General features: G+C 35.2%; 2 protein-coding genes and 1 long non-coding RNA gene across 4 annotated transcripts in view; 2 read left to right on the plus strand and 1 right to left on the minus strand.

The window, feature by feature from the left end:
- Positions 1-11,412: 11,412 nt before the first annotated feature.
- The window catches only part of LOC311303157, a 31,133-nt gene continuing 26,039 nt past the window's right edge, over positions 11,413-16,506 (minus strand). For both annotated transcript variants that reach the window (XR_014629723.1, XR_014629724.1), the window contains exons 2-5: positions 12,968-13,085; positions 12,576-12,840; positions 12,041-12,443; positions 11,413-11,544 (exon numbers count right to left, since the gene is read on the minus strand). This is a non-coding gene — a long non-coding RNA (uncharacterized lncRNA). The remainder of the gene's footprint in view (positions 11,545-12,040; positions 12,444-12,575; positions 12,841-12,967; positions 13,086-16,506) is intronic.
- LOC311303156 (collagen alpha-1(II) chain-like) lies at positions 12,360-12,888 on the plus strand. The gene is made up of 2 exons (XM_084429471.1): positions 12,360-12,437; positions 12,579-12,888. Exons 1-2 carry the CDS (start codon positions 12,369-12,371, stop codon positions 12,882-12,884), a joined length of 375 nt encoding a protein of 124 aa, XP_084285597.1. The 5' UTR covers positions 12,360-12,368; the 3' UTR covers positions 12,885-12,888.
- LOC311303155 (collagen alpha-1(I) chain-like) lies at positions 13,022-16,091 on the plus strand (the record flags this gene model as incomplete). The annotated part of the gene is made up of 3 exons (XM_084429470.1): positions 13,022-13,150; positions 13,856-14,098; positions 14,759-16,091. The coding sequence occupies 3 exons, from the start codon at positions 13,022-13,024 to the stop codon at positions 14,903-14,905; spliced, it is 519 nt and encodes a 172-aa protein (XP_084285596.1). The 3' UTR covers positions 14,906-16,091.

Genomic DNA, 16,506 nt, shown 5'->3' on the forward strand with positions numbered 1-16,506 from the left:
TTTCGATTATTTGTCTTTTTAACACTGATCCTATTGGCGTCAGGAAATAGATACAGATGTTGTAGAAAAAACAACAACAACACCTTTTCTTATTGAGAAGAATATAGTATGGGGTGTGTGGGTAATTAGGACTCTTTGGCTTGATGAACGTGTCTGATTCTTTGTCTTAGGCATTAACATAAACCTATAGTTCAGGTACTACTGATCCTACTGAGGTGCTCACACACACACACACACACACACACACACATATAGTTGTTCTTAAAATATTGCCAGGCATATTATTTTAATGAATATAGCCAGTGTGGTGTAATGATATTCCTGAATGTCTTGACTCACATATTTTGACTCAGTTAACATATAGGCTACCCTATTGATCAAACAGCAAAGATTTTGACACTCAGGGTGTCAACATTGCGTAATACTTGCTTGGGTGAATTTCACCCCCAACAATCAAAGGAAAATACAATCAGCAACAGTTTACCCCCCAACAGACTGGAAGGAGCCAGATACCCCGGATTCAACAAATGGCCAGTCAGTTTGGCACTGTAAATCAGAGACACTGTTTTCTTGACACATGGATTACCTGTCAATCATGAGTGACAAGGGGGGTCATAAATCAATCAAAAGGGGGTCATAAATCAACACAAAAGTGACACATGGTATATGTTAATACTACTTCTATCTATCTTTCTTTCTAACTAATCTATTTTTCTATCTAATCTTTCTTTCTAACTAATCCATCTTTCTTTCTTTCTAACTAATCAATCTTTTTTCTTTCTCTCTTACTAATCTATCTTTCTCTCTTACTAATCTATCTTTCTTTCTAACTAATTAGTCTTTCTTTCTTTCATTCTAACTAATCAGTCTTTCTTTCTTTCTTTCTTTCTTTCTTTCTTTCTTTCTTTCTAAATAATCCACCATTCTTTCTTTCCTTCCTTCCTTCCTTCCTTCCTTCCTTCCTTCCTTCCTTCCTTCCTTCCTTCCTTCCTTCCTTCCTTCTTTCTTTCTAACTAATCCACCATTCTTTCTTTCTTTCTCTCTTACTAATCTTTCTTTCTTTCTTTCTTTCTTTCTTTCTTTCTTTCTTTCTTTCTTTCTTTCTTTCTTTCTTTCTTTCTTTCTACCTAATTGTTCTTTCTTTTCTTTCATTCTTTCTACCTAATCTATCTATCTATCTATCTTTCTTTCTTTCTAACTAATCCATTTTTCTTTCTCTCTTACTAATCTATCTTTCTTTCTACCCAATCTTTCTTTCTTTCTAACTAATCTTTCTTTCTTTTTTCTTTCTTTCATTCTTTCTTTCTTTCTAACTAATCCATCTTTCTTTCTTTCTAACTAAACTATCTTTCTATCTAATCTATCTTTCTTTTTCATTCTAACTAATCTATCTTTCTTTCTTTTTAACTAAATAATCCATCTTTCTTTCTTTCTAACTAATCTCTTTCTTTCTTTCATTCATTCTAACTAATCCATTTTTCTTTCTTTTTAACTAACTAATCCATCTTTCTTTCTAACTAATCTATCTTTCTTTCTTACTAATCTATCTTTCTATCTAATCTATCTATCTTTCTAACTAATCTGTCTTTCTTTCTTTTTAACTAATCCATCTTTCTTTCTTTCTAACTAATCCATCTTTCTTTATTTCTAACTAATCCATCTTTCTTTCTTTCTTTCTAACTAATACATCTTTCTTTCTTTCATTCTAACTAATCTATCTTTCTGTCTAATCAATCTTTCTTTCTTTCTTTCTTTAGCCCCTTTCACACAGAGATTCCGGAAAATACACGGATAAAGCGACCCGGGATTTGACCCGGGTTCGTTTGATTTTGGTTCATTCACACTGCCAATGATTTTCCGGAATCAGAGAGTGCGTTCACACACAACCCGTAAAAATGCCGTAAAGACACGTGACATCGATGTGACTTGTAAAGTTGTAATCTCTTAAGTTTGCTTATGAGCTGCGATCTCTCTCGAGAGAAACCACGCTTGTGCATTTTTTTCTCTGATTCGATCATAAACTTGCGCTTTACGTACCGTTTGACAGCTTGCGAACGATCCCGGCTTCAGTGTCATCACTACGACACGGCAATATTACGGCTTTTGTTCACACAGCGCACGTTCCGGGACTGAACACGGCAATGTTACTAGGTCCCCAACACGGCATCGATCCCGGCATCAATCCCGGGTCGTGTTTGCGTTCACACAGAAGGCGCTCTGGCAATTTGCCGGCAATTTCCCGGGTTCAAAGCGCTGTGTGAAAGGGGCTTATCTAACTAATATATATCTTTCTTTCTTTCTTTCTTTCTTTCTTTCTTTCTTTCTTTCTTTCTTTCTTTCTTTCTAACTAATCTATCTTTCTATCTAATCTATCGTTCTTTCTAACTAATCTTTCTTTTTAACTAATATATCTTTCTTTCATTCTAACTAATCTTTCTTTCTTTCTTTCTTTCTTTCTTTCTTTCTAACTAAACTATCTTTCTTTCTTTCTAACTAAACTATCTTTCTATCTAATCTTTCTTTCATTCTAACTAATCCATCTTCCTTTCATTCTAACTAATCTATCTTTCTTTCTTTCATTCTAACTAATCTATCTGTCTGTCTTTCTTTCTTTCTTCCTAACTAATATATCTTTCTATCTAATCTATCGTTCTTTCTTTCTTTCATTCTAACTAATCCATCTTTCTTTCTTTTTAACTAATATATATTTATTTATTTATTTATTTATTTATTTTTAACTAATATATCTTTCTTTCATTCTAACTAATATCTTTCTTTCTTTCTTTCTTTCTTTCTTTCTAACTTAACTATCTTTCTATCTAATCTAATCTATCTATCTTTCTTTCTAACTAATATATCTTTCTTTCTTTCATTCTAACTAATCTATCTTTCTTTCTTTATTTCTTTCTAACTAAACTATCTTTCTATCTAATCTATCTTTCTTTCTAATATATATATTTCTTTCTTTCTTTCATTCTAACTAATCCATCTTTCTTTCTTTCATTCTAACTAATCTATCTTTCTTTATTTCTTCCTTTCTTTCTTTCTAACTAAACTATCTTTCTATCTAATCTATCTTTCTTTCATTCTAACTAATCTTTCTTTCTTTCTAACTAAACTATCTTTCTATCTAATCTATATTTCTTTCTTTCTAACTAATATATCTTTCTTTCTTTCATTCTGACTAATCTATCTTTCTTTCTAACTAATCTATCTTTCTAACTAATCTATCTTTCTTTTTAACTAATCCATCTTTCTTTCTAACTAATCAATCTTTCTTTCTTTCTTTCTTTCTTTCTTTCTTTCTTTCTAACTAATCCATCTATCTTTCTAACTAATCCATCTATCTTTCTAACTAATCCATCTTTCTTTCTTTTTAACTAATATATCTTTTTCTTTCTTTCTTACTAATCTATCTATCTTTCTTTCTTTCTTTCTTTGTTTCTTTTTTTCTAACTAATATATATTTCTTTCTTTCATTCTAACTAATCTTTCTTTCTTTCTTTCTTTCTTTCTGACTAATCTATCTTTCTTTCTAACTAATCCATCTTTCTTTCTTTCTAACTAATCCATCTTTCATTCTTTCTAACTAACCAATCCATCTTTCTTTCTTTCTAACTAATCTATCTAGTAGTTCTCTATAAGAGAAGCATTCACATTACTCCGTTATTAACGGATCAAACAGCGCTGACGTCGAAACCAGGAACAAACATTGTGGCATGAATGAACTATCCAGTGTAGATCAGCAACATTCACCATGGATTTACTGTAGTAACACTAACTGCAACCATGTAAGTTTGGCAGGAATAGTAGGCTATAATGCCTTCAAGTAACATTATGTCGGTTTTATTTGACATTATGAATACAATTGCTGCCCTCAAATGTTAATCATTCTGAACTAAAATAAACCTTTGTTTATAACTACTACAATATTTTTTCAAAATGTTTTGTTTTATATGCTCCTAAAAAGAGTCAATTATTGCTCCAGAATTGCTCGAAGTAAAAAAAAATATCATACTTTATGATGTTAGTTTTAATAAAAAAAAGAATAAAAAAATTTAAATCAAGGAAATTTCTCTGGCATTTCTTTCTTTTTGCTGTATCAAAAATGTACCAAACCGAACCGTGACACAAGTGTATCGTATCGAACTGAACCGTGAATTTTGTGAACCTTTACACAACAGCTGATGTGAGAGTAAGTGTAACATAAAGCAATTTGGCAACTGTGTTAATCTCTTGTTGCATGGGATGCGCCGCATACCTGGACCGCATATGCGCCGCATAATCTAACCTTTGGGTAGAGCTGTGCACAACTGTAAACAATACTGCAGGAACTGAGCATACAACATACATAGTACTGTAATCATTCATGCACATCCAGACGTTCCTCATCAGTGAAAGCTGAGATTCACCTGAGAGAAATTGTTAAATTTAGGAGACATTTTCAGGAAAACAAAAAATAAAATAAAAAATTTGTAAAATTAGCTTGACAGATTTTGACAACTAGTTCAACATTTTTGTATGTAATGACTCAAGCAATGAAACGAGGACTATTAGTTTTTATATGGAATAACTATTCAGCATTCACAAGTATAGTTAATTTTGACTGACATGACATAAGCAAATGATAATGTTATAAAACAGCAGAGAGTTGTATGAAAGCAATTGATGCATGTCCAAAAGCATTTGCAATTTGTTGGAAGGAATGAGAAACTGCTACTATGATGTGCACAAATGACTAAATGTTGTGGAGGTTGAACTAACTGTTGTGCAAATGTAAATAGTGATGTGAGAAATGCACCAAAGCGACTGAGAAAAACTGTAACTAATATTTCTTTTTAACTTATCTTTCTTTCTTTCTAACTGATCTATCTTTCTTTCTCTTTCTTTCTGGCTAATCCTTCGTTCCTTTTCTTTCTAACTAATCTTTCTTTCTAATCTATCTTTTTAACTAATATTTCTTTTTAACTTATCTTTCTTTCTTTCTAACTGATCTATCTTTCTTTCTCTTTCTTTCTGACTAATCTTTCTTTCCTCTTTCTTTCTGACTAATCTTTCTTTCCTTTTTCTTTCTAACTAATCTTTCTTTCTTTCTAATATTTCTTTCTTTCTAACTAATCTTTTTTCTTTCTTTCTAGCTATTATTTCTTTTTAACTCATTTATCAATCAAAATTTAAACTACTTTAAACTTCAAACTACTTCAAACTTCTAACTACTTTTAACTTCTTCAAACTCTCTGGTCCGGCTTTCTCAAGCCAACTTAAAGTTTGTCTCAACAAACTTTTTTTTTCTAGTTTTATAATTATTATGCATGCACCTTATTTTAATTCAGAGGCTATTAATTGGAAAATGTGTATTTTGTACGTTAAAAAAATTATTTGTTTCACCGCAAGACCATTTATGTTATCTATTGAAGAAGAGCAACCCACTTCATATTACGTTTTTTTAACTACTGTGTACTAACATTTAAATTAATAAGTTGATACAGTGCACTTACTGTGTACATACATGTAGTTATGATGTACTTATATTTAAAAATACCTGAATGTAATTAATACATCTTAACTACTCCTTAACCTTCCTTTCAACCTAACCATATCCATATCCATATCCATATCCATATCCATATCCATATCCATATCCCAACCCCAATAGCAGCAAACGGTACAACATGAACACAATAAGTACATTTCTTTAGATGCATAGCATTAGAAACCTAATACAATATATATATATATCTATATATATATATATCTATATATATATATATATATATATATATATATATAGTATATACAAACACATAAATATATATATAAAACCGGTTAATGGTTATAGGGTAATATACAGTCATTATCACCCTACTGTCACGCTATCTGGGTTTGTTTAGTATCCCTTACGAAATAAATGAATGCATATAAGTTGTTCATAAATTACATAGTATGTAATTGGTGCTTCCAGTTTAAAAAACACTTTTCTGCTTGCCGTAGGGAGACCGCGGTGAGTCTGGCAACGCTGGTCCTCCTGGTGCCCCCGGTGCTCCCGGACCTTCTGGTCCCATGGGTCCATCCGGAAAGAATGGTGATCGTGGAGAGGCTGTACGTTTTTATATCCCAGAATTGTTTCTGAAAAATTTACCAGAATTTTTTTTTTTTTTTTTCAATGAATAAATACACGTAATGCATCCATACCAAAATTACAGGTTTTATTATTATTTTGAATGATTTTATTTCATTCTCATTTTAAATTTAGTTACAGTTTTAGTACTTTTGGTTAATTTTAGTTATTTTATTACTTTAACTTAATCTGAATGGAAATGAGATATTTTTATCATAGGTCAATTTACTAGGTCAAGTAATGAAAATGTTTTTATGGTTTTAGTTTTAGCTACGATTATAACGCCGCACTGTAACACTAAAAACGTTTTATGACATTGATATATTATCCTGAATTATCTCATGCTATGATTGTGGATGTTCAACATTGTTCTTTTTAGGGATGCACGATGATATCGGCACAACATCGGTATCGGTCGATAAAAGCTTTAAATGTCCATCATCGGCATCGGCCGATATGATCATTTCTGCCGATGAGCCTTGCCGATAGGGTGGCGTGTTTCCTATGTGCACGTGACGACCGTGCATGAGGGCCAGCAACTTAACATGTGGAGGCATTTGGAGCATGGGCCTCAGTTAGGGTTGAGATGTGCTGGGGACAGAGACGCATTTGCAAGTGCATTTTCAGAAGTGCTGGGTACAATGTGCGCGGCGGTAGTGTGCACTGGTGAGCGTGTGACTCCGGTAACACAAACAACTGTTGCTGACTTTTGCAATGTTAATCAACAGACTCCTCCAATAAAACACAGGAATCCAGTCTTCAAAAGGCACAGAACCAACAAAATATTTCGCACATTAAATCAGGCAAGGGTAGTTTGGGATCCGTTATCAAAAGTAAAGGGACTATTTGGCGGACACTTAAATATACGCAGTATGAAACCAAAATGTGAACAACTGGAACATCTGCTGTGCAGTTCCAATATTGACTTTTTAGGACTTTCAGAGACGTGGTTAACCCATTCTTCCCCTGAGGCTGTTGTAAATATGCCTGGGTATAATGTATTTAGAAAGTACAGAAATAATGGGAGGGGTGGGGGAGTAATAATGTATGTTAGAAATACTTTAAAGTGCACAATGATTGAATGGCCAAGTGAAATTGTTTTGGAATGTGTAGGTGTTGACATATCACTTTCTGCAACAATGTCTTTTGTTATAGTGTGTATATATAGAAAGCCTACTGCAAAAAATGATTTTTATGAACAACTTAAACTTCTCCTTAAACACTGTGATAAAACCAAGGAAATTATTTTAATGGGTGATTTTAATATTAACTGGAATATAAAGAGGGAACGAACAACTCTTAAACAAATTACTGACTATTTTAATTTAACACAAATGATAAAAACACCAACCAGAATAACAAACCATTCGGAAACTCTAATAGATCTGTTATTCACAAACCACGCTGAGAGGATTAGTAAAACATACAATCTCATTACAGGGCTTTCTGATCATAATATTGTATTTTTCTCCCGAAAATGAAGTAAAAAGCTATTTCATTCATCTACATGTAATAACCATTACAATTGTATTCCAAACCATCTACATCAAAATCTTGATATTACTCTAAATGAAGTAAATTGGTCTGGATTATTTTCTGATAATGATATTGAAACCAACTCCCAGATATTTAACGCTAAGATTACAGATGTTATGGAACCTTTTATTAAAAGAGGAAAAGGTAAAAAAAGGGGAAATCATCTACCCTGGTTGAATAATCACTGCAAAATACTTATGAAAGAAAGAGACATCTTACTCAAAGTGTTTTTAAAATCTGGTCTTACCATTGATAGGCAAAGATTTACTTCTATGAGAAATAAAACAACTCATACCTTACGTAAAGCCAAGGCAAATTTTTTCTTGGATGTCATTACAGGTGCAAATGGAAATGGCAAAATAATATGGCAAAATATCAATAAACTAATTGGAAAGCAAAATAAAATGGACAATGATAGATTGGAAATAAAAGTTAACAACGAGCTGCTAAATAATCCAAAAGAATTAGCAACTGAATTCAATAATTTCTTTATTAATTCTGTCAATGAAATAACAGAAATGTTTAGTTCCTCAGAGATAGCTCGTAAGTCTATTAATCCTGGACAGCCGGTTTTCAGGTTAGAGCAAATTACTGATCTTGAAGTGGCTAACATTATTAAGTCCATGAAACCATCAAAGGCCAAAGATGCGTTTGGCCTTGATACATCTTTTTTAAAAATACACAAATACGTGCTGGTATGCCCGATAACACATCCGATAAATCTATCAATTAAAATGGCAGTTGTTCCATCAGGATGGAAGGTGGCTATAGTCTCACCAATTTTTAAATCAGGAGACAAAACAAACATTTCAAATTATCGCCCCATCAGCATCCTCCCTGTTGTATCTAAGGTTGCAGAAAAGTGGATCGCCAAGCTGCTGAATAAACATCTCAGTAATGGCCATTCACTCCTGCACCCCATGCAATTTGGGTTTCGCCAGTACCACTCCACAGAGACTGCAAACTGTGTCTTCATAGAAACAGTGAAATCCTCGCTTGATAAAACCACATGTGTTGGTGCAGTCTTTTTTGATTTAAAGAAGGCGTTCGATACAGTAGATCATCGAGCCCTTCTGTCTAAACTGACTCACTTCAACTTTGCAGAAGATGCGCTAGTTTGGTTTCAATCTTACTTGTCCAATAGAAGACAAGCTGTGAGTGTTGGTGGCACTATGTCGTCTTATCTTGAATGTTCAGCAGGAGTCCCACAAGGCTTTATTTTGGGACCAGTACTGTTCTCTGTATATATAAATGATATGCCAAACATTTGTCAAAAAGTCCATTTCCAAATGTATGCTGATGATGCAGTTATTTTTACACCTGCTAAAAGCACACAGGAAGCATCATCCATTCTTACATCAGCACTGGAGAATATTCAGCATTGGCTGCTTAAATCCTGCCTACTATTGAACAAAAAGAAAACTGTTACCATGATTTTCTCAAAAAAATTCATAAAACTGGAGCGGTCCAATGTGTTCCTGGGGGGAGTGGAACTTGACATTGTAGAAGAGTTCAAGTACCTCGGGGTCACACTGGACCCAACACTTTCATTCAAAAAACACATCAAACTTACGGCGAACAGAATCAAATTCAATTTACATAACTTTAAACAAATCAGACCATCAATGACAATTACTTCTGCTAAAATGTTCCTACATTCAATGATATTTTCACATATAGATTACTGCATCACAACCTGGTCACTCACTGGAAATACAATTTTAAAACCCATAGAAATGCTATTCAAAAAATCTATAAAAATACTTGATCAAAAGCCTCTGTCATTCCATCAGTGTAATATTTTGGGAAAATACAATATGCTCAATTTTGAAAATTTTATTAATTTTAAAAATAGCTGTTTAATTTATAAAGTTTTTTACGGACTGGCCACACCTTCACTTTCTACATACATCAAACCTAGGTCTGACAGAGGTTTTTGCACCAGAGCCTCATTTAGAGGAGATATAGAGATCCCGCACAGGAAAACTACCTTTGGACAAACTGTTCTGTCTATCAGAGGAGGTCATTTTTGTAACAGCATCCCAACAAATATTAGAGAATGTCCTACTTACTGCACATTTAAAATGCACCTTAAACAGTTTCTTAAAAGTTCCCAGATATGTCCTCATTTTGACTAATTTTATTGATGTAATTTGCCTGAATGTGTGCTAATGTGTTTCTTGCTTGATACTGTATATTGTCTGTTCTTTTGTGTTGCATTATTTTTATGTTGTTGTCTTCCTGTCTCGGGACTACAGGTGAAAATTAGCATTTATGCTATAACCTGGCTCATTTACAGTCTGTACAGAAATGTTAGATTGTTCATTAATGTGCACTGTCCCGAACAAATAAATAAATAAATAAATAAATAAATGACGCAGTAATTTTTTTTCTCTTTCGTGCAGGTCATGTTTTGAAAGACGATGTCCTGTAGCTTACTAATGTAAACTCTCCAAGCTACTATGCTCTCCACAGAGCATAAATTATTCATTTTATTTCATTTTATTTTTCGTGTTCGCATTTATGAGGAAAAACAGTCTCGGTTACGGACGTGAGCGCTCTGAAAGCGGCACTAAAAGAGACTGCTTTAAAACTTCCACAGAGACCTCAAACAGAAAGCACAAAGCCTTTCTAAGTGAATTTCGTTTTGTATTAATTGTATCTTAATTTTAATCAATGTTTCATCAACCAATTGCCTGGATTTAATAAATAATAAGCAAAGCAGATAATAGATAATAGATATCACGACACGGAGGCGCCCGCGATTGAACTGGAGTTAGTCTCATAAATGAAACGAAACTCAGCATAGCCTACTTGCCTCACAGACCTGAGAAATATATCTATTATCTACAGAACGCTTGAAATCATATTTTTAAACAGAACAATTCAAAACGAAAGAAAACTATGTAATCCGAAATGTGCATTTCTCTCTGGCGCGTTTACTACTGCGAAGATCGCGAGTCATCGTCAACTTCATCTTTGCAGCCAACACAGAAAACACTTGTTTATTAATAAACAATTAAAATGTCTCCTTGCTATATTTGACATATTCATAATCATTACTTTTGCGGTTCGTTGTGACAGCTTTTAGTTGCTTTATTGGCAGCGCCACCCTTACATGTTACATGAACGGGTCACCACTGCATCAGCACCGAAAACAGGGGAGCATTTGGTAGACCTGTTCAAGTAGAAGATTTATTCCTGTTCAAGAATAAATAACATTTATTTTTATTTATTTTACTCCTAAGGACTGAAGTTTGAAGTCTGAACTTAAAAATAAAATGTGGCACTGGCATATCATTTATTCTCCAAGTGAAATAATTTGCCTATTTTTCAGGGGTGAATGTCTTTCTACATTTGTAAAATTATACATTTATGGTAGAATCAAATGTTGTTTTGTTTGTCTTGTGTATTGCCTTATCTACAACACATGAGTGTAATACGGCAAAGGTAGTACAGGAGAGAGACTTGGATTTCTCTTCAGTAAAATTAAAGTGTAAATATATCAGGGGGAAAATGTGTATATATATCGGTATCGGCATCGGACAAAATTAGTTTGAAAATATCGGCATATCGAATATCGGCCAAAATGCAATATCGTGCATCCCTAGTTCTTTTCTTTCTTTCTTTCTTTCTCTTCCTTCCAGGGTCCTGCTGGTTCTGCTGGTCCGTCCGATCCTGCTGGTGCTCGTGGTGCCCTGGTACGAATATCTCATTTGTATCAGTTATTCATCTTGTAGTTATTCATCTTGTAGTCTGATCATTGTCATCTCTCTTCATGCAGGGTCCAGCTGGTCCACGTGGAGACAAGGGTGAGGCTGGCGAGGCTGGAGATAGAGGCATGAAGGGACACCGTGGCTTCTCTGGAATGGCTGGAGTTCCTGGACCTCCTGTAAGTGAGCATAATGTCACAGTTACACACTGAATCTGAACCGCTGAATCCACTCGAAGTGAAAACTGACCCTTTCTGAATGTTTTTAGGGATCTCCTGGTGACCAAGGACCTGCCGGACCCACTGGCCCTGCTGGACCTCGTGTAAGTAGCACATCACATATCATGGGTTTTATATGACCTCACTTAAATAGTTAAAAAATATATTTTTATAACGCTTTATACAATAAAAAATTCATCAATTATGAAATTACTTTAATTACAAGCTCTACAGAAGACATTATTGTCAGTTATTATCCAGTTCAGTTCAGTTCCAGTTTTGTTCTCATCTCATAGTGCATTACATATTTCTAAATATTAAAGACAAAAGTGACATTGACGGTAGTAGAGAAAAAAAAACATTTACTTTCTTTGGCTTATACTACATGATATAAAGACATGAAATTCTGTCATTGTTTATTTACTTTAATGTAGTTACAATCTCATATGACTTACCTTCTTATGTTGAAGACTAAATTAGATGTTTGGCAGAATCAGGGTTGCCATATCCCAAACCAAACAGTTTAAATGTAGCCCGATTCCATGGGAAAACCGCAAACTTGGCAACCCTGGGTAGAATGTCCTCGCTGCTCTTTTCCATACGACAATAGCAGTTGACAGGCTGAATCTGAATGATAGTTTGGTGTGTTTTGCTCTGAAAACATTGCTCTGAAATGAGAAATCACAGGACAAGCTTCTGCATGCAAACATTGTAATATTCCGAACGGTTTCGTCTACTCAATAGGGACCTTCTGGTTCCAATGGATCTCCTGGTAAGGATGGCATGAATGGTATTCCTGGACCCGTTGGACCCCCTGGACCCCGTGGTCGCTCTGGAGAAATGGGACCCGCTGTAAGTCTGAAATCAACACAATTTTACTGCTAAATTATCTCTTTTAAGATTTTTTAGTGGTCTCTGTTTTAGCGTGGACTTCAACAGATCTAAATAACATCCAATTGGATGTACTCATGAGATAGTTTCTCTCTTAACTAGGGTGCTCCTGGTACTCCTGGACCTCCTGGTCCTCCTGGACCTGCTGGCAGCGGTGAGCCCTTCCTTCCCATGCCACAGGGCGAGAAGGGTCCAGATCCACTGCGTGGAGGCTACAGAGCTGATGATGCTGGCGTTCGTGACCGCGATGCTGAGGTTGACACCACCCTGAAATATCTGAGCCAGAAGATTGAGAACATCCGTAGCCCCGAAGGAAGCCAGGCCAACCCTGCCCGCATGTGCCGTGACCTGAGGATGCGCCATCCTAAATGGAAGAGTGGTAAGCATGGACTCGATTTAAGGCAGTAGATCAAATGCAGATGTATTGAAATGATTGTGCATTTCAAAGCTCTGAAATTCACTTAAATCTGTTTTTCCTGCAAGGATCTTACTGGGTGGACCCCAACCAGGGCTCTCCTCTGGACGCCATCAAGGTCTTCTGCAACATGGAGACTGGCGAGACCTGCGTCAGCCCATCTCAGACCACCATCCCCATGGAGGACTGGTACACTAGCAAGAACATCAGAGAGAAGAAGCATGTTTGGTTCGGAGAGTCCATGCCTAATGGCTTCCAGGTACGTCAAGGCCTTATACTAGGATATACAGAAATACATAGACTGTGAAAAGACCAGAAACTACAAAAAATTATTTAGCTGATCATTTATAAAATGCATTACGTCTATATTTAAAATACAAAACAGTAAAAAAAAAAAAAAAAAGAGTTTCGAAAATTTTGATTACTTACAAATTTAATTAATGGTCTTGAAATACTGCAGAATTGAAAGTATTTCTTTCATTTTATAAAATATATTACATTTTACATTAAAAATACATTTTAAAAGATGTTTATGTGCACATATATACATAACAGATTGTTATTTTCTTTCGGATCAAAGGTCTGAAACCTGTTCCAGCAAACCATAAATAACAAAATAAACAAATAAATAGTTTTAGGATTTTTAATGGAAAGTTTTGTGAATTTTATTAATTTTGATTAGTTACAAGTTTGATCATTTGCTCAAATAGTGCAGAATTTGAAATATTTTATTTTATTACTTCAAATTAAAGAAATATTTCAGATTCTGCACTATTTCTAAGACATGAATCAAATAATCACATTTTTGACATTGACATTTTGTACAAAAGCTAAGATTTTCTAGCTTCCACTCAAGCTCAAGATGCTCTCTAGAACCAAACAGAAACATATTCATTAGTGGTCTCAAAATACATCATGATCTTCGCTGATGAATACAGGAAGTAATGTGGTGTCCTCTATGTAGTTCCAGTATGGCAGCGATGGCTCTGATCCAGAGGATGTTAACATCCAGCTGACCTTCATGCGCCTGATGTCCAACGAGGCTTCTCAGAACATCTCCTACCACTGCAAGAACAGCATCGCCTACATGGACGAGGCCACGGGCAACCTGAAGAAGGCTCTGCTCCTGCAGGGCTCCAACGACATCGAGATCAGAGCCGAGGGCAACAGCCGCTTTACATACAGAGTCAGTGAGGATGGCTGCACGGTGAGCACACCACCATCTCTGCCATTGCTTTTTCTTTTGCCCCCATATTTGTGTTCCTTTGCTTCCTCGTAATGTTACTCAAACAGAGCACTGCAGAGATGACGTGTTCTTGTAGTCCAGCCTATATGTTTGCATCACCCTGGTTCCTTCGACAAAAAGCCAGTAGGATTATTGGAGAAAATAACGTTTTGCTCATCATGATAAACTTAATTTTATGAATTTTGATGCCTAAACACAATCATAAGTAAAAAGCTAAATGTAGGCTTTAAATGAACTGCACCACAGTTAAGATTTCGACAACTCTCAGTCTTAAAAAAAAAGAAAAAAAGAAACATTTTCTCTGAAAGATTGAGTTTGCAATAGAGAATAGTTTGCAAGCGTGCGGTTACAAACACAATGAGGCTGTGAAAGCATCTTTTGAGTAGATGAGTTTATGTGTTCGGCTGATGATGTTTAATGTCTACTTGTTAGACAAGAAAATTGTGCTTGTGAAAAGAAAAGAGCTCGTGTTCACCACAGACCTTATTTCAGGCATTTAACCAAAAACCCACTGACTTCAGGACGATTGCGTGCTAAACTACACAAATACGTCATCCCTGCAGCATTCTATTAATCTTATCATAATTAATTTGTCCTTTTTTGTTTGTTTGTTTTCCACAGTCACACACTGGCACATGGGGCAAGACAGTCATTGACTATAAGACAACGAAAACATCTCGTCTGCCAATCATTGATATCGCTCCTATGGACATTGGTGCTCCCGATCAGGAATTCGGTGTAGAAGTTGGCCCAGTCTGCTTCTTGTAAAAAGAAAAATCTGGACATGACTTTGCTGTTTTTTTTCTAGCAGTCATCTTCAAATCTTTTCCTGTTCATTAAAAAAAAAAAGCCTGAACTCTAATTCGGCTGCAAGCGGTCCATGTGCTTAAACCTGAATCCTTGAAGACGGTGCTTGTTGCGATTCCCATCTTGAGAAACATTCTTAAAAACAAAATCGAGGACCGCTACATTAGCCTGTATCACCATCATGGACACTTCATGAGAATCCTTTGCGTCAGCTGACAACAAGAAAATAATATATACTTGTAAAACGCCCCGCCCCCTGGAGTCCACAGGAAAACTACCACCTGGTGACTTTTTTTGACCACTGCAAAAGGACAATGAAAAACAAGCAAATGCTAATGTACCATTCTCTGGTGTTGAATAAATATGACAAACGACAGCCAAGTGTCTCGTTCCTTCTAACTGAAAGTAAAGCATCACACAGGGAACAGATTTAGGTCAATGGTATGACGTCATCTTGATATAACGGCTTCCTCAGGACAAAAAAGTGCATGGAGATTTTGGGGGAAACGAGGGCAGTTTTTTTAATTCAACCGATTAGTAACAGGAATGAAAAGGTGCTACTTCCTCTCCAGGTCCTGTCTGTGGTGTGTTTGTATCTGAGAGAAAACAAACTCATTTTTATACTGTCACTTACACTTGCAGGGCCTTTTTGGTGCTAAATGTCAACAGAATGTCTTGTGTGTCAGTGTGATGCAATTGCTCTTATCAAAGTGTCAGCGGATGAGGAGAATAAAACAGCAGGATAGGTCGGTTACTGTAGATTTGCACTTAATCTGATACGGGTTAAGTGGATGGACTGATTGCCAGTTCGTCTCATTTCCATTTCCCCTTCCTGAAGTTTCTAGAGAAGTCTTATTTTTGTCTGTACGTGCCGCTCCCCCAGTTTCCTGATTTTATTTCTACTTTCAAAATGCAATGCACATCTTTTTTTCTATTTTATTTTTGTTGTAGTTTGTTTGATTTGTTTTCAGTGAAAGGTTTCTTTATAAAAACTTAAATGAGGCGGCAAAAATAAAAGTGCACGGAAGAAATAAACCCTCCAATGGTTCCAACAAAGGATCTGTACTTATTTTGTACATGTATAGTATTTCAAGATGTTTTTAATTATTTTGGATGTTGAAATAAAGCATGTTTATGTGGTCAACTGGATGCTGGATATGTTATCTTCTTGCCATGAAGTGCCTTGGTGCCTTTCTCTAAGCATGAATTAAACAAACTACGATGCTTTCACTCAACTACCTTAATTTCTACTTTATTTCCAGGGGTTGTGCTTGGGTTGCATGTTGATAATGGGTAGGGAACTGTCATATTTCTGAAAAAAATAAAATGTTTTCCTGTTCATAGTTAAAAGTAAAAATGACCAAATTAATTGGCAATCAAAATATTATTGCATTTGTACACCTCTCTTTTTAAACAAAAGTACAGTAGTTCTTCAATGTACATTTTAATACTCATGAGTGAGGCCCCTTCCCAGTCTTTTCCATTACAGTCTGGCAAACAAATGTTGGGTACTATTGGCCCTTGTCAAACCAAAAATTCACTTTTCCACTCCTGCTCACCTA

The sequence above is a fragment of the Rutilus rutilus genome (assembly GCF_951802725.1).
Source record: "Rutilus rutilus genome assembly, chromosome: 14".
Classification (NCBI taxonomy): domain Eukaryota; kingdom Metazoa; phylum Chordata; class Actinopteri; order Cypriniformes; family Leuciscidae; genus Rutilus; species Rutilus rutilus.